Consider the following 17,262-nt stretch of genomic DNA (forward strand, 5'->3'; position numbering starts at 1 on the left):
AGGGAGAAGTCAGACAGTGTAATATATGACAAAATAACAATAATGTATAAATTATCAAGGGTTCATGAGGAAGGGGGAGTGGGGAGGGAGGAGAAAAAGAGGAGCTGATACCCAGGGTTCAAGTAGAAAGCAAATGTTTTGAGAATGATGATGGCAACAAATGTACAAATGTGCTCGACACAATGGATGGATGTATGGATTGTGATAAAAGTTGTATGAGCCTCCAATAAAATGATTAAAAAACAAAAGAAAGAAACTATTGTCACCAACCCAACACCAAACCCTAAGTGCCACCAGGGATCTTTAGCTTAGACTAAAAGTAACAGGGGAAAAACAAACAAAACTAAAGCACATTGTCTGTCTCTGGAACGCATTTCTTGTCTTCAAATAAAAGACAAAGACCATGCCTGGAACTGGTCAGATAGCAGCAGAACTGTTGGGAGGTACACGGAAGCAAGGTCTTCTAAGTTGGCAAGGGTAGGACCAAGGTGTCCTGCCCCTCAGAGGGTAGAACCACAGCTTCCTAGGGTTCAAAGAGTCAGATCTCTGCCCACTTGGTTCTAGAGTGTGGAGTTGTTGTTCCTGAGTGCTAAGGAGACATTCTAAAATTGATTGTCATAATGATTGTACAACTCTTGTCATGATTGAACTATGGAACTGGGTGATATGTGGATTTAATAAAACTATGAAACCATGAGGTGTCGAAGGGATCAGGTATAAGGCATCATCAGAACAAAAAATCCTACCATAGTGAATGATGGGGGGAGTGCGAAGCGGAGACCCAAAGCCCATGAGTAGGCCACTGGAGATCCCCTTGCAGAGGGGTCTCGGGGAGGAGATGAGCCAGTCAGGGTGTGATGTAGCAACGATGAAAAATACAACTTTCCTCTAGTTCCTAAATGTTTCCTCCCTGCTCCTACTATCATGACACGAATTCTACCTTGCAAGTCAGGCTAGACCAGAGGATGTACACTGGTACAGATAGGAACTGGAAACAGGGAATCCAGGGCGGATGAGCCCTACAGGACCAGTGGTGTGAGTAGCGATATTGGGAGGATAGAGGGAGAGTGGGTAGGAAAGAGGGAACCGATTACAAGGAACTATATGTGACCTCCTCCCTGGGGGACGGACAACCGAAAAGTGGGTGAAGGGAGACGTCGGACAGGGCAAGATATGACAAAATAACAATTTATAAATTATCAAGGGCTCATGAGGGAAAGGGGAGCGGGGAGGGAGGGGGAAAATGAGGACCTAATGCCGGGGGCTTAAGTGGAGAGGAAATGTTTTGAGAATGATGAGGGCAATGAATGTACAAATGCGCTTTACACAATTGATTTACGTATGGTTGTGATAAGAGTTGTATGAGCCCCTAATGAAATGATTAAAAAAAAAAAACCTGTTTAAAACAAACCAACAAAAAAGCTCCCATCCAGGAAACACATATTTAAAAAAAAAGATTTATCATCTTGACTATGATTCAGAATCAGTTTGGTGAATGTGAGTTTGGTAGGGTTGTTAATATGGTGGAGGTGGGGGACAAATGGACATGATCCAAATACACTTAGAATAGAAATGAATGCATGAAGATGTCCTCAAAGAGAATTTTAGAACCTTGTCAGACTCCAAGAAGCCTTATATATTGATCTCGCCCAGACATCGATCACGAGTTTAAGCAATGGCTGTATTGTTCTGTGAAATACTGTTACAAAAATCAGAAATGACCAAATCTTGAATTTGGGGATAAAGATCTAACATCTACTTAGCAAGAAAGACTAGAATGCTTCAGGACCTGGGGTTTTCCTGCTGAATTAAGGGAATTGTAGAGTCATTGTTTTTGTTAGTCACTTCCCCCATCATTCACTATGGTAAGATTTTTTGTTCTGATGATGCCTTATACCTGATCCCTTCGACACCGCGTGGTTTCATAGTTTTATTAAATCCACATATCACCCAGTTCCATAGTTCAATCATGACAAGAGTTGTACAATCATTATGACAATCAATTTTAGAATGTCTCCCCCACATACACTCAAACTATAATTCTTTATGGGAGCAAACGGCCTCATTTTTCTTTTTCAAAGGGGTTGGTGGGTTTGAATAGCAGACCTTGCCGTCAGCAGTCCAGCACTTATCTCACAGTGCCACCAGGGCTCAAGCCACCTGCTACTTTTGTTTTGTTAGAGTCATTGAACCAGCCGTTGAGCTGGTTCCAGCCATAGTGACCTTATGCACAATAGAAGTAAACGCCGCCCGGTCCCGCGCCATCCTCACATTTGTCCCTGTACTTGAGCCCATTGTTGCTGCACTGTGTCCATCCATTTGGTCTAGAGTTTTCCCCTTTGTTGCTGCCCCTTTACTTTACGAAGCATAATGGTCCTTCTCCAGGGACTGGTCTCTCCTGACAACATGTCCACAGGATGTAAGATAACGTTTTGCCTTCCTTGCCTCTCAGGAGCACGCTGGCCATACTTCTTCCAAGACAGATTTGTTTGTCCTTTTGGCAGTCCATGGGACTTCCAATATTCCTCTTCAGCACCACCATTCAAATACATCGATTCTTCTTCAGTCTTCTTTTCTCACCTTTTCGCATGCCTGAGTCCGGCACACCTTTATCCTCAAAGTGATGGCTTTGCCTTTCAATTCTCTAACGAGGGCTGGTGCCGCACACTAACCTAATGCCATGCATCTTTTTGACTCCTGACAGCTGCTTCCATTAGCACTGATCAGAGGAGAACGTGTAGTTTCTTCATTGAACTCATCAAACAAGACATGAGAGTGTCTTCTTTCTAATACCGTAAATCCTCCAAGCCCACTAGTTGTTATGTGCTATTGAGTTTTGCTAGTATGATAAAGAATGCAGTAGTTCAAGTCTAACATTTATAATGGCATTCTCATCACCTCTCGGTTAACGGGTCACGCTCTCCAGCCTCGTCACACAGCAGTAGTGCCAGAAGAGCCATCGGGGGACTCCCGAGAGCAGGTACACATTTAAAGCAAGATCTGGGATTTTGTGGGATTTAGGTCTCCACTGGGGGATGTTTTTATTTGTCAATGAAAGAGAACCTGGGAAATAAACATCAATATTTAGAAATTGAGCTTATTTCCTTGCATCGGTGCTATGTGCTACAGGAGGAAATGGGGAGCTATTAACACTAAGTACAAGAAAGAAGAAAATGTTCTAAAAATCATTGTGGTGATGATTGTGCAACTCTTTTTAATATGATTTAAACTGTTGAATTGTATATGGATTATATGCCAAAAAAACTGTTTTTGAAAAATATTCCCGGGTGGCACAAATGGTTTGCACTTGACTGTTCATTAAAAAGTTAGTAATTTCAGCAGTGCTGAGGAGCAAAGGCCTGGTGATCTGCTTCTATAAAAATGAGAGCCAAGAAAACGCTCCGGATTCATTCTACATTGCAACACACACGGTTGTTAACAGAATCAATGCAACACCAACAGGTTTGGTTTTCTAATTTGGCATGGTCAGTAAATAGCCAAATACCTTAAGGAAGTGCCTGAGTTGTTACATATCATTAGATCCTTAACTAGAAATCAGCGATGACTCCTTTGCCCAATGGGAGCTAATAGCTGTTTTCTTGGCCTCTCAGAGTTCTCAAGAACATTTCACGGGTACTTCATAACAGGTTCATTGTTATTGTTTATTCTGCTTTTCCAAAGACAGTGATAACTTGATTTTCGTGCTGTTACACCTCTTGTTTTGAATAAAATATGTTGCTATGCCAATGAAATATTCATATTTTATCTAAAATATTTTGTTATAGAAAACTTTAAAAAAAATAAAATATGTCGGCAATGACACCTGATTTGTGAAGGACCCCTATAAGTCCTGAGCTTGGGAAAATACCTACTTGGTCATTCAGGAAAATGACCAACAGCCGAATCAACCCACTGCCATCAAGTTACTTCAGTTTATAGTAACCCAGACAGCGTCTATTGAGTTTCTGAGATTATAAATCCTTCCAAGAACAGACGGCTGGTCACTTGGAGCCTTGAACTTATGGTTAGCAGCCCAATAATCAACCCACAGCAACCCATTAGCCAACCCACAGCAATCCTCCTTCGCATCGAGTGCCCCCAAACAATCTAACTCACTGCCATCCAATCGATGCCCACTGCCAGCAACCCTAGATATGTTTTCCAAAGTTCTAAATACTTAGGGGGGCTGCCTTGTTGTTGCTGGGTGCTGTCAAGTCAGTCCGGGCTCACAGCAACCGTCTGCACAGCAGAAGGAAACCCTGCCCTGCCCCGAGCCAGCCTCCTATGTTTGCACCCGCTGTGCAAATCCATCTCACCAAGGGGCTTGGATCAGGAGCATTTTAATCCTCGAGTGACATCTGGCTTTTTAACACTTGAAAGAAGGTCTTGTGCAACAGATTTGTCCAAGGCAATGTACTGTTTGATCTCTCGAACGCTGCTTCCATGAGTGTTGACCGTAGATTCAAGTAAAATTAAATTTTTGACAACTTCAACCTCTCCAATTATCACGATGTCCAGCTGCGAGGATTTTTGTTTCCTTTAAATTCAGTCACAATCCAAAGGCTCTTATCTTCATCAGCAAGTGCTCCAAGTGTTCCTTGCTTTCAGAAAGCGAGGCTGTATCATCTGCATATTGTAGGTTGTTAATGAGCCTTCCTCCACGCCTGATGCCTCGTTCCTCTCTATTGGATACATTTTCGTGGGTCATTTGCTTAACATGCTGGTTGAATAAGTGTGCTGAAGTAGTACAACCATGATGCACATCTTTCCTGATGTTCAGCCTCACAATGTTTCCTTGTTCTAGTTGAAGAGTTGATGGAGCCGGTCTACTGACACACGGGGTCGCCGTGAATCAGAATCCATGCAAAGGCAACCCCCAGCATTACTTCCATTCTTGTCTTATTAGAGCTAAGAAGACTCCACCACAGGACACTTGTTGACGCTATTAAATGCAGAGAAGAAAAACATAAATATATTTTTTCCTCCGGGGATTTGAAATCCTACTGCAAGTGCACAAAGGGCATTCAAAAAAGAAATAAAGGCAGAAAATCAAATCAAGAGTAGCAAGGGAAGGCAAAAAAAGAAAGCTCATCCCTCCAAGAGATGGGATTTGCTCTTTTCAATGACTTCAAAATAGAGCGGTGACCTTTCTCTCTTGAAACTGCTCGACCCCCTAAACCCTGCCTGTGCTGCCACACCAGTCAAAGGCAGCCGGATCAAGTTTGGTTGCTGTTTCCTGACTGCAGCGGACCAGCAAATTGGAGCCATTATAAAAAGAATGCCCTTATTTGAGGTTTCTGGGCTTCAAGGAAGAATGCTTGACACATAAGAAAAATATCAGTATTTCACGGTGAAAAAATTACGCTAGCATTGAGAATAGTTTTTTCCTTGCCAAATGGCTAATAGATTGTACACTAATGATGACAGATGACAGGAAACAATTGAACACACTTAAGCAAAGATTCCCGCTATGCTGTTGTCTCAGTTGTCTAGTGGTGTTGCTACAACAGAACTGTCACAAGTGGGCAGTCCTGAAGAGCAGACTTCTTTTCTCACAGTTCTGGAGGAGAGGAGAGACGATTCAGAGTGCTGGTTGGAGGGGAAGGCCCTCTCTCTGTCCTCTGCGGGCACATCTCCCCCCCCCCCCCCCATCATACGCACACACATGGATTCCTTGATTCTTTGGTGAGCTCCACTTGGCAAGTATCTTCCCTGCTGTGCTTTCTTCTCAGGGATTATCTGCTTTTTTACATTTCAAAGAAATGTCTAGATTTAAAACACACCCCACTGTGATATGCCTTTATTAACATAACAAGCAAAATCCTATTCCCCAGTGGATCATATCCACAGGTCAGATCCACTATTGTCTATCTGTACTCACTGCCACTGAGAAGATTCTTGCTGGTAGTGACTTAAGGGACAGGGTAGAACTGCCTCTGGGGGTTTCCGAGACTAACTCTTCATGGGAGTAGAAAGCCCTGTCTTTCTCCCGTGGGAATGGCTGTGGTTTGGAACTGCTGACATTGGGGTTAACAGTCCATCAGGTATCCACAGGGATAGTGGCTAAGATTTCAACACATAATTGGTAAAGATAAAATGCAACCATAAATATTCATGAGTAGCCTCCCTCAGAACTATCTCTGGGGAAATATTATCGTGTACAGATATGATAGGAAAATGTTTTTTTATTTTAAGGACATGGTCCGGCCCACAATTCATACAGTTTAGAGGAGAATATTCTTTTAAAAAAATCATTTTATTAGGGGTTCATACAACTCTTATCACAATCCATACATACATCAATTGTGTAAAGCACATTTGTACATTCATTGCCCTCATCATTTTCAAAACATTTGCTCTCCACTTAAGCCCCTGGCATCAGCTCCTCATTTTTTCCCCTTCCTCCCCACTGAGAATATTCTTATGAATAAATACTGACACAATCGGATGTCTTGTTAACATTCTTTCCATTGTGAAAGCCCTCCATACACATTGTAGAGGTTTCCGGGATTTGCCAACTTGCTGGTGAGTCCCCTCGCTTCTGCTTCCCTGTCTGAGCTACTCCCAGGCGGGAGCCTGCCAGAACAGGCACTGCACTCCGGAGCCTCCGCGGTGTCTGTAGGACTTGTCTTTTATTTCTCCGATGTGGGCTTCCTCTACACACTTTATGTATGTGCAGTGGCTAATTGTTTGTGCTTATATTGCTGTGTGTCCTTTTTTTCCCCCCAGATGAGTTTTCTGCAATGAAACCTACGTTCACCATTGGAGGAAATCTGAGAGCAGGGAGGTCGGACTAAAGCGCCCCGGTGGCACAATGGTTAAAGCAGCTCATCAAAAGGTCGGATCCGCAGAGGAAAGATGTGGCCACCACTTGTAAACAAGGAAACCCTGGGCTATCCTATGGAGCAGTTCTGCTCGGTCCTGCAGGGTGGCTATGAGTAGGAACTGACTCGGTGGCAAGGAGTTTGGTCCTTTGGTTTCAGAGGAAAGAACGCAGGAAATCTCTTCCCCTTCTCCAGATCCCACTTTCCAGATTCCATGGTCTTTCAGTTCCTTTTAACCTTGTCAAGGGCAGTAGCCGGTAGGAAGGACTGGGAGACGCCGGACAGGGCAAGATATGACAAAATAATAATTTATAAATTATCAAGGGTTCATCAAGGGGGGGCAGGGAGGGAGGGGAAAAATGAGAGCAAATGTTTTGAGAATGATAAGGGTAATAAATGTACAAATGTGCTTTACACAATTGATGTATGTGTGGATTGTGATAAGAGTTGTATGAGCCCCTAGTAAAACGATTAAAAAAAAAATAGAATGAAAGCCATCATTAAAAGACCATGCAGAGTGAAGCCTTCAAAAATAAAAATTTTTTTTAAAAAGGACTGTTATTTCTATGGATGGAGGGGATCGCTATTTAGCATCAAATCACAGAGCAGGACAGAAGTACAATCACAATGAAATGTTTTTTCCTTCTAACAAAAAACACATTATTCTGACTGAAAAAAGAACATGTCTTTGCCTAAAAGTTAATCTTCTCACACCCATTTCCAGATAATTCCAAGTTTATCTTCTACTCGATTCTATATTCTTTGTGCAGAGTCGTGGGTAATTCTACAAACAGTAATAGTATTTCGAGTGTTTCCAGTTCTATTAATGACCTTAGTCAAAACTACACTCACTGCCATCGAGGCAATGCTGACTCGTAATGACGCCCCTGTGCGTTTCTGAGGATGTAACTGTTTCCAGGAGTAGAAAGCTGAGTCCTTCTCCTGTGGAGCTGCTCGTGGTTTCCAACTGCTGACCATGTGGATCACAGCCCAACGCAAAACCACTATACCACCCGGGTTCCAGCGATTGTAGAATAAATACTTTTTAAAATTCATTCTGACATAAATAATGCATGATTATTTGTTATTATCTCCTCCAGAAGCACATGAGCTCTCATTTCATCAATAGCACTGACAACTATTACTTTTTATTCTTTGAGAGAAGGGAGATGGTACAGGTATATCAGTGTATATTTTTTTGATTAGTAAAGTGCTCAAAAATTTTGATATGGTTTTTAGCCACTTGAATTTTCTCTTCTTTTAACTACCAATGCCAGTCCTTTGCTTATTTTTCTACAATACTGTTTTCCTTATACACTTTTGAGTACTTTGAATAGTAAAATTATCAATTGTTTGTAAGTTTTAATTGAGAAAAAGGTTTTTTTCAGTTTGCTCTGTGCTTTTTGTTTATGATCGTTCTGTGTACAAAAATGTTACATTGTATATGGTCAAATTATTTTTGCTTTGTGATTTCTTCTGTCTTTATATTGTAAAGTCCTACCCCACATAAGCATTAAATGTATGTTCATATTTCTCCTACTCTGGTCTTGTATATATTCTTATTTTCTCCATAAACTGTCAATGAGCTCTCTAAGGTCCATGTTGAATTTGCTGTTTGAATCCCAGATGTGATGCAGTGAATTATTTAATATGTTTGTGTGTGTGTGAGATCATGGGTTATATGTTGGGTTGCTTACCCCAATATCAGTAGTTCAAAACTGCCCCTTGGGAGAAACAGGAGGCTTTCTATTCCTACAATGAGCTGCGGTCTCAGGAACACACAGGGGAAGTTATGCTTTGTCCTATAGGGTCACTATGAGTTGAAATTGATGCTGTGGTAGTGCGTTTGTTTGAGCCACAGCTTTTATTACTCTCACCAAATGACCTTCATTTTCCTGGTGGTGCTGGGTAAGAAAGTGGGGGAAGATATTAAACAGAATACACGATTCATACGTGAGTCACGGTTCACAGGGTTCGTGATGATTGCTATCCTGCTGGGTATAAAATGAGGCAACTCAGAAACAGGATGGAGGGATTTCACTACCAGCAAGAGGGAAGCCCCAGGAGTGGATTGTGTCCTTTGGGCCCTGAAATGCCTTCACATTGAACCTCGTGGATCCAGGAGACAGCTGTAACAAGAGAGCAGTAGCAGAAGAGCAGCAGCGGCTGAACCAGGAGCCAAAACATGACCCAGCGCAGTAGATTTCCCAGCCCACAGAGCACGTAAAGTTGAGTCCTTTTGAGCAAGAGCCTGGCTTGGGGAGCGGGATGCTTCTGGGCCCTTGACAATCAGAGCTGCGCTTGTGACCCACGGGGCTGCAGCTGAGCGCCTTCGAGATGGTTCTCATGGAGCGGCATGCCCCTTGGGCATTGAGTAGCAGTCCTAAAAGCTCTGAAATGCCAGGACAAGAGGCTGAGGGTCAGAGAGCGGCCTGCCTCTCCATCTGGCAGAGAAGAAACGGTCCTGACTGGAACAGTTCTATCCAGAGCATTTCTCACCTGAAATGTAGCCTCTTAACTTCCCTAGTCAACCCCATGTGTTGTTGTTGTTGTCGTTAGGCATCATCAAGTCAGTTCCGACCCTCAGTGACCCTGTGCCCAACAGATCCCAGCCTGCATGGTCCTGCAGCATCCTTACCTTTGCTCCCTCGGCTGAGCCCACTGTTGCAGTCACTGTGTCAATGCATCTTGTTACGGGCTGAGTTAGTTAATTGTGCCAACCTGGCCGATAATCACATGTGGAGCTAATTGAAAGGCGGAGGGATAAATGGGTGGTGAGCCTCGCCTTTCTAGTTCTCGGGTCTCTTACTTTGTGATGGTCGCACCAGGGTGCAGCTGCCTTAGCAGCTCCCTGCTTCAGCTTGCAAGATTGACTTCCTACAAGACACCCCCAAGGAGAAGCCGCATGGACCTTTCCCGATGCAGCCCTGGGTGCTGGAGCAGCCGTGTGGAGACCCCTGCTAGTGCTGAGATGCTTGTTCGTTCACTGACTCAGCTTTCCTCCTGCAGTTGGCATCCTTGCCTCTGTTTTGTGAGGTGGAGGACTTTGTGGACTGGTGTTGGGTTAATGGGTTAATGTTGGACTTGTGGGCTTGGGCAGCATAGGGTTGAGATGTTTTCGTGATGCACATTTTCTTTACATAAAACTCTCTCTTATACATGAGTTGCTGTGGATTTGTTTCTCCAAAGTACCCAGACTAATACACGGGCCTTCCTCGTTTTTTGCTGCCCTCACACTTTACTAAGCATGATGTCCTTCTCCGGGGACCGGTTTCTTCAGGCAATATGCCCGAAGTATGTAAGACAGTCTTGCCATCCTTTCCTCTAAGGAGCACTCTGGCCATATTTCTTCCAAAATAGACCTGCTTGTCCTTTTAGCAATCCACACTTCACTCAATAGTCTTCTCCAGCACAATTCAAAGGCATCAATTCTTCTTTAGTCTTCCTTATTCACGGTCCAACTTTCACATGCAGATGAGGCAACAGGGGCACCTCAGTCCTCCAAGTAACACCCTTGGTTTCAGTACTAAAAAGAGGTCTTGGGTAGCAGATTTACCTAATCTTTTGATCTCTCACCCCCATCATAGCGAGCAGTGGCTTTGAGTTCTGTGTGGCCACTGCAATGAATCAAAGAACCCAGCTGACAAGCAGAGTGTGCTGTGGGAGGGACAATTGGTATCAAACTTGGTAAGGAAGGATGGAGAGTGGAGGTATGTCTGACCTCCGTTTCATGGCAGTCAGCCTTGGGAGCCAGGGGAGGTCAGATGGGGTCCCCACCCCATTTCTGCACCAGGGAAGACCTAAACTTAGGGCACTTAGAGGGCGGATGTAAGCCAATGAACAACACAGGGGTTTCTGAAAGGCCTGGTATTGGTCCATGGAATTCAGACCCAGAGCTGGACTAGTTCTTAGGCAGGCGGCAAGAGACAAATGCTCTGTCTCTTGTGGAAGGAACCCAAACTGCTCCCCATTACATCAAACTAGTTTCTTTGTTGGAATCAAGGATTGATTCAAATAAACATGAGCATCATACAATGTCATGAAAAAAATGTCCATCAAATATAAAACTATTTTTAGATCCCATGATCTCTTCTATCAGTGTAGAACAAGTGCCATCCTGAGTGAAACTCAGCCCCTGGCATCACCAAAGAGGGGGATTCATTGAGCTTCGATTTGGGAGAGAAGAAAAGGGAAAAATCTGGGGTGGGTAAGGCTGATAGTTTTCCTCCTTGCTACAGTAGAGATGGGTAGCTGTTGAATACTTTTGGAGTATTCCAGAATGGAATTCTTTGACACATTTATTGAATGAGGATTCTGAACTACAGGCTTTTAACTAGTATTCTTTTTATATCCCAGACAAAACAACATGCTTGAAACATCTTAAATCTTTTTCCAGTTCCATATATAAATTTTATTTGGCTGTTTCTTGGCGATTGACTGATAGCAAATTCATTATTAGTGGCACCTCATACATTTTGACCCACACATTTGAAACTGACATGCAGAAAGACAATCACTCTACAGAAGGATTTGCTTAACAGAAGCACATCTGCAGATGGGCTGCCTGTGCTAATCGTCCACTTTCGAAGTAACAGTAAAGACCAGAGACAACTGAAATCTACTCTCTCCCCTCAGTGGCAAAGAGACGGGCAATGCAAGACCTGTGAATAAATGTCCATAACGTTTCCAAGCAGAGTGTCATAGTAATCTTTGTCAACAGTCCTTGTTTACCTCAATTTAACCAAAACTCTAACTAACAATAATAATAAGAATGCTTTGGGAGGGGCCATTCTAGCTGATTAAATTATTTTATAAGTGGTAACTTTCTCAAAAAGTTATTTTGCTTCAGACTATAATGAGAATCTTCATATTTCACTGTTTTACTAAGTTGATGGGAGCTCCATAATTAATGACTGGCCAAAGTCTTGTGAATACTCTCTTGGTGTGTGTGAGAGAGAGAGATCTGGGTTCCACTGGTCATATGCATATGTGTCGGCGTTGGGTTCGGAGGCTCCCTATTAACGACCTTCGATATGCAGAGGATAACTGAAAGCAAGGAAGACTTGAGCACTTCCTGATGATGATCAAAAATTGCAGTCTTCAGTATTGATTACATCTCAGTGTCACGAAGACCCAACTCCTCACCACTGGACCTATGATACCTGTGATAACTTGATAAATGGAGACAGGGGTGAAGTTGTCAAAGATGTTGTCTTCCTGGCATCCACACTTCATGCCATCGTGGCATGGAGCAGCAGGCAAGAGATGAAAAGACGCACTGGATTAGGTAAATCTGCGCACAAGGCCTTTGTAGAGTTTTGAAAAGCAGCACTGTTACTTTGAGGGCTAATGTGTGCCTCACACAAGCCGTGGTTTTCCAATGGCCTCACGTGCACGTGCACGTGGAAAGCTGGATGGTGAGCAGAGAAGACCGGAGAAGGAGCGATGGCACTCAATGGTGGTGCTGGAGAAGAACCTTGCAAGTGTCCCGGATTGCTAAAAAGACAAACCCGTCACGCTCGGAAGAAGTGCGGTCAGAGTGCTCCTTATAGGTCAGCATGGCAAGGCTTCCTTGCTTCTTCTTACATACTTTGGACATGCTATCAGGAGAGACCCAGAGAAAGGCATCATGTTTGGTAAAGCAGAGGAACAACAAAAGCGAGGAGGTCCCTCCAGGAGGTGGACTGACGCAGTGGCCGCAGCAATGGGCTCCCGCATAGCAGCCACAGTGAGGAAGGCGCAGCGGGGCAGCGTGTCAGTTCTGCTGTGCAGAAAGTCGCTGTGGGTTGGAATGGACTGGATGACCCCAACTACAACAACAACAACACACACAATTCGATGTATTAGCACACCTGACACCTGAGTTATTTGTAATAGTCAGACAACAGACGACTGTTTTCTTTTTAACAGATTTATTGGCACTTCATCCACATGTCACACAATTCAATAATATCAAGAAGAGTTGTGTAATTGTTGCCACATTCAATTCCTAGAACATTTGCTTCCTTGTACTCATTGCTATTCATGTATTATTTTTCTAATTTTGGCAAAAGTATACACAACAAAACCTTCTTCAATCCCACAACTTGTGCTTGTATGATTCCGTGCCATTGATTATACTCTGCGTGCTGTACAACCATTCTTGATATCCTTTCCAAATTATTCCACCACTGTTGACATAAATTCAGCGCCCCTAAGCAACAACCCTTTCCCCTTCATCCATGGTAACCATTAGTCAAGTTTGGTTTCTTTTATTTATTTTTGAATGGTTTTCTTGATGTGGTATTCACATATCATACACTTCCCTGGTCAAATTGCTTTTAAAATGAGTTGTATATACATAATCAGTTCTCGTGCTCTCTCCTGCATTCATCGTTTGCTCCCCAAATCCCCTCTCCCTCCCTCCCTCCTCCCCAGCGCCCATCCTCCATAAACCATTGCATCAATAATTATCTCTTTGCATCTACTCCTTTCGTGCTTCAAAAACTGGGAAACCCAATAGAAAACAAAAACAAAGTAAAATGGCAAGAATAAAATAATACTAATAATATGACAAAAATACAAATAAAAAGTGGGAGAGAAAAGACCACCATCAATATTTTAAAAAGGTAGGGAAGAAATTTTGTCATGGAACAAGCAAGGAATACTTGAGCCTAGAACAAATTGAGGGGTCAAGAGAGAGGTCATCTGACCAAACGTTCAATCCATGTTCGATCCACTGTCATCAGGCTGACAATCATCTCTCTGTCCCAGAGGAAAGCAGTTCCATCCCTCGCCTGTGGCCTGAGGGGATCTGCCGGAGGCTTCATCTGATTAGACACTGAGTAGATGGATTTGGGGCTTCCACTGTCCTCCATAGCCTTCTATAAGCTGGCTGTTCACAACTAAAGCTCTGCTATTTTTCCCTTTGCCACGTTTGGATTTTGTTATTGCCATCTTTGGACCACACAGACTGGTGTGCTCCTTCCATGAGGACTTAAAAATGACTCTTTTCATGGATTATTTAAAAGCCCATGCAAGTCATCACATTCACACAACTAAGTGTTTCTTCATAGTAACCCAGGCAAGAACTAACAGTTATTCTTTATTTCTAACAGCTACATAGGCAATTGCATAGTTATGTGAACATAAGCATGCCATTGAAGGTTGGTGAACCTCAGTTTCCTTGTACTGTGAAAATCTCATCATTTGTCTTACACTGTGGGTAAAATGGGTAATACGATAGGCTTGTCTCATGGATAAACATGAAAATGTATGTAACAGAGTCTTATAAAATATAGAATAGGTTTTATAATTATCAATTGCTCTGCAACGAGTAGTTTACAAAGTGTGATTGCATATTTTAATCCATGTTAAAGCCACCAAAACCCTGAGATACATAAGTGATACTGTGCCCCTTCCTGCTGTCGTACTCACTGCCATCGAGCCAACTCCAATTCATCGCAACCTTATCCAAAAACCCAAACCAAACTCACTGCCATGGAGTCGGCACCGACCCGTAGTGATCCCATGGAACAGGAGAACTGCCCCTGTGCATTTCCGACAGCCTTCACTGCCCACAGGAGTAGAAAGCCACATTTTTCTCCTACAGAAAGGCTGGTGGTTTTAAGCTGCAGACCTTGTGGATCAGCCCAACTCCAAACCACTGTGCCACCAGGGCTCCAAGAGAGACTCAAACTGCTCCACGGGGTTTCTGAGGTTGAAACCCTTTCAGGGAGCAGCAGCCTCACCTTTCTTCCTTGGAGTAGTGGGTTAGTTTGAACAATCTTGCAGCTTGCAGCCCAATGCTTTGCTCACAGCACTCCTTCTAAAACCAAAATGAAATGAAACCCACCGCCAACTCACAGTGGCCCTATCTATGGTTTTTGAGACTACATCTTGATGGGAGCAGCCAGCCTCATCTTTCCCCTGAGGAGCAGCTGCTGGTTTTGAACTTGGTTCAAAACCTTTTGGTTTGCAGCAACCCTGGAACTGAAATTTCAAGAAAATGTCTGACTTAGCCAATGTTCCACAACTAGTGAAAGCTACAAAGGATATCTGACGCCCAACTTTACCATGACACTTCACTTAATCTTTTCATGAAGAGAAACATTTTTTTAAAAATCTTGAATCAGTGACATTTTATGATTTAAGAGAGACCTGGAAATATGGTGCTGGGTGAGAGAGTGCCCACTCACCTTTTTGACTTCATACTTAATGGCAAGTTTGACACGACTCAAGGAAGATTTATGCCTGTGCATCTCCAGAGGCTCTGCCGATTCCAGATCTCCATTCAGAATGGCCTCCACCTCTTCAGAGTCTCGGCAGAGGTCCAGCACGCCCACCACAAAGTCTTTGCATTGCATGGACAGCTTTCGATAGTCATTCTACGAACAAGATGTTTAGAACATATGATAAAGAATGTGCTTTAGTTCAATAAAAGGCGTTGGGAGTTAGAGTGATTCCGCAGGTGTTCCTTCCTCTGAGTGTGAAGGCTGGGTCCCTACCTGGATGCAAGACGTGGCAGGGTTGATACAGGCTGGGTTTACCCTGCTCGCCCCCTTCAGCTGCTAATTCTTCTGTAACTAACTCTGCTCCAGGAAACACCTACCGCATGCAGCCACGCTGACAAGGGTGTACACAGAAGTCTCTGGTTTGTCTTAGGAGATGTTGGCTAAATGCTAATGCTAAATGAAAGCCCACAGGATCTGGAAGAGCTTCATTGCCTTTGAAAGCCCAAAGAAGAGTGTTTCTAGAGTGAAAAATGGTAATTTGACATAAAATACTCTATGTGGAAATAATATATCTCGTTCGATCTCTTGCTTTGCCGGTTTCGTAAGTAGCCTCAACAGACCCTGGGAGATGTTCGATAGGAATATTCTCAGATCCCCCCTCACCCCCCCACCCCGCTCAGCCTCTGAAAATGGGGCCCAGGAATATGTGTGCTAGCTAGCCCACCAGGTGTCTCTTCCACACACCACTGTGTACAAGCATGCTGGTGTATAATAAATGTAAAGCATGGACAGGGACCAGCATAGAATGTTTTTTTCCCCTTGTTTGTGTGAAGGACATGTTAGCATGCCCGGAAGAATTGGAAGGAGAGAAACGTCTGAAGGTATGTAATTGAATTCTCAAGGGTTGCAGAATATCAATACCTGAGAGAAAAATTTCCAGGCCACTGGAACTAACACCTTGCTAAAAATAATCTGTGAATCTTCAATGTCATTTGCATATTTATACAGTGCTATGGACTGGTATAAAGAAGTCAGCTGGCAGCACACTCTGCTACCTTCTGAATGGACCTCTACTCTAGCCCATTGGTTCCAGACAAGGTGTCATTGCAAAGTGTCTCACTTTCTGAAACCCCTGCCCCACTTCTCTCACATTCACTGAAATCCGAGCCCATTAAGAAAGTTAACTAGGTAGTGATCTAATTGGAAACACCGGAGGCCAGAATTCCTCGTTTCACTATGTTCCAATACAGTACATATGCACTGTATGTACGTAAAGGACTAAACAGTATTTCCAAAGCACATTTTCCTAGTGGCTAAACATGATAACTTTTATTAAAGGCAAATAATTTTTACTTTTTCCTTAAATAATTAATTTGATGGGAAAAACCATGGCACCAACCAATATAAATCAGACAATAAACGAGAGGAGCAAGTGCTTAAAGGTTAAACAAACTAGAGTAGTTTCCTTTTCAGATAGATCAGACCTTCAGCCAAAGAACACTTAGAGCTAATCCTTTTCCTCTCAGAAGAGAATAGATAAAATGAATAAAAACTTTAATCTTTGGTTTCTATTCAGGTTGGTACCGTGCACCTCATGAAATTAGTAAACTGTCCAGTCTCTGATTTGTATGTAGAGTGTTTATGCCTTCCATTCCTGAAAGTATTATGAAGGATTTTATTATAACATGCAGAAGAGGTATTAAATCCAAGTCTGTTTCTACATGAACATAAATTAAAAACTCACTGCGTTGACTCCTAGTGACCCCCTGTGGGTTTCTGAGACCGTAACTGTTTACAGGAGTAGGAAGCCCTGTCATTCTCTTGAGGAGCTGCTGGTGGTTTTAAACCACCGACCATCTGGAGTGCAGCCCAATACATAACCACTACACCCCCAGTGCTCTTCCTCGTCCTCTTCAGATCAAACTGTGCTGGGAGATTTGGAATAACACAGAATGGTCCATTTCTCCTTTGTTCAAAACAAAAGAAATCTTAGCAATTGGTTTTTCCTTATTACCCAACTAGTGACTTATTTTTTAAAGATAATTATAAACTGTAAATTCTCTAATCTTCAAGAAGGCTGTGCTTTGTTTCTGCTTGTTTTTTCACATCCACTGAGTTAGTTAGTTAATTATGCCAGCCTGGCCAATAAACACATGAGGGGTTAATTGAAGGGTGGAGAGATAAATGGCTCAGTGAGCCTCGCCTTTCTAGTTCTCAGGTCCCTT

The 17,262-nt window shown here is 43.1% G+C and overlaps 1 protein-coding gene across 1 annotated transcript in view; it reads right to left on the minus strand.

Annotated features, from left to right (window-relative positions):
• Positions 1-17,262, minus strand: part of TRPC3 (transient receptor potential cation channel subfamily C member 3) — a 77,303-nt gene that overhangs the window by 52,797 nt on the left and 7,244 nt on the right. The window contains exon 2 of the mRNA XM_004716489.2: positions 15,002-15,190. Within this exon, the coding sequence (XP_004716546.1) occupies positions 15,002-15,190 (189 nt within the window). The remainder of the gene's footprint in view (positions 1-15,001; positions 15,191-17,262) is intronic.

This window comes from Echinops telfairi, unplaced genomic scaffold (assembly GCF_000313985.2).
Source record: "Echinops telfairi isolate 266 unplaced genomic scaffold, ASM31398v2 ScPeMD7_33;HRSCAF=127, whole genome shotgun sequence".
In the NCBI taxonomy this organism is placed as follows: Eukaryota; Metazoa; Chordata; class Mammalia; order Afrosoricida; family Tenrecidae; genus Echinops; species Echinops telfairi.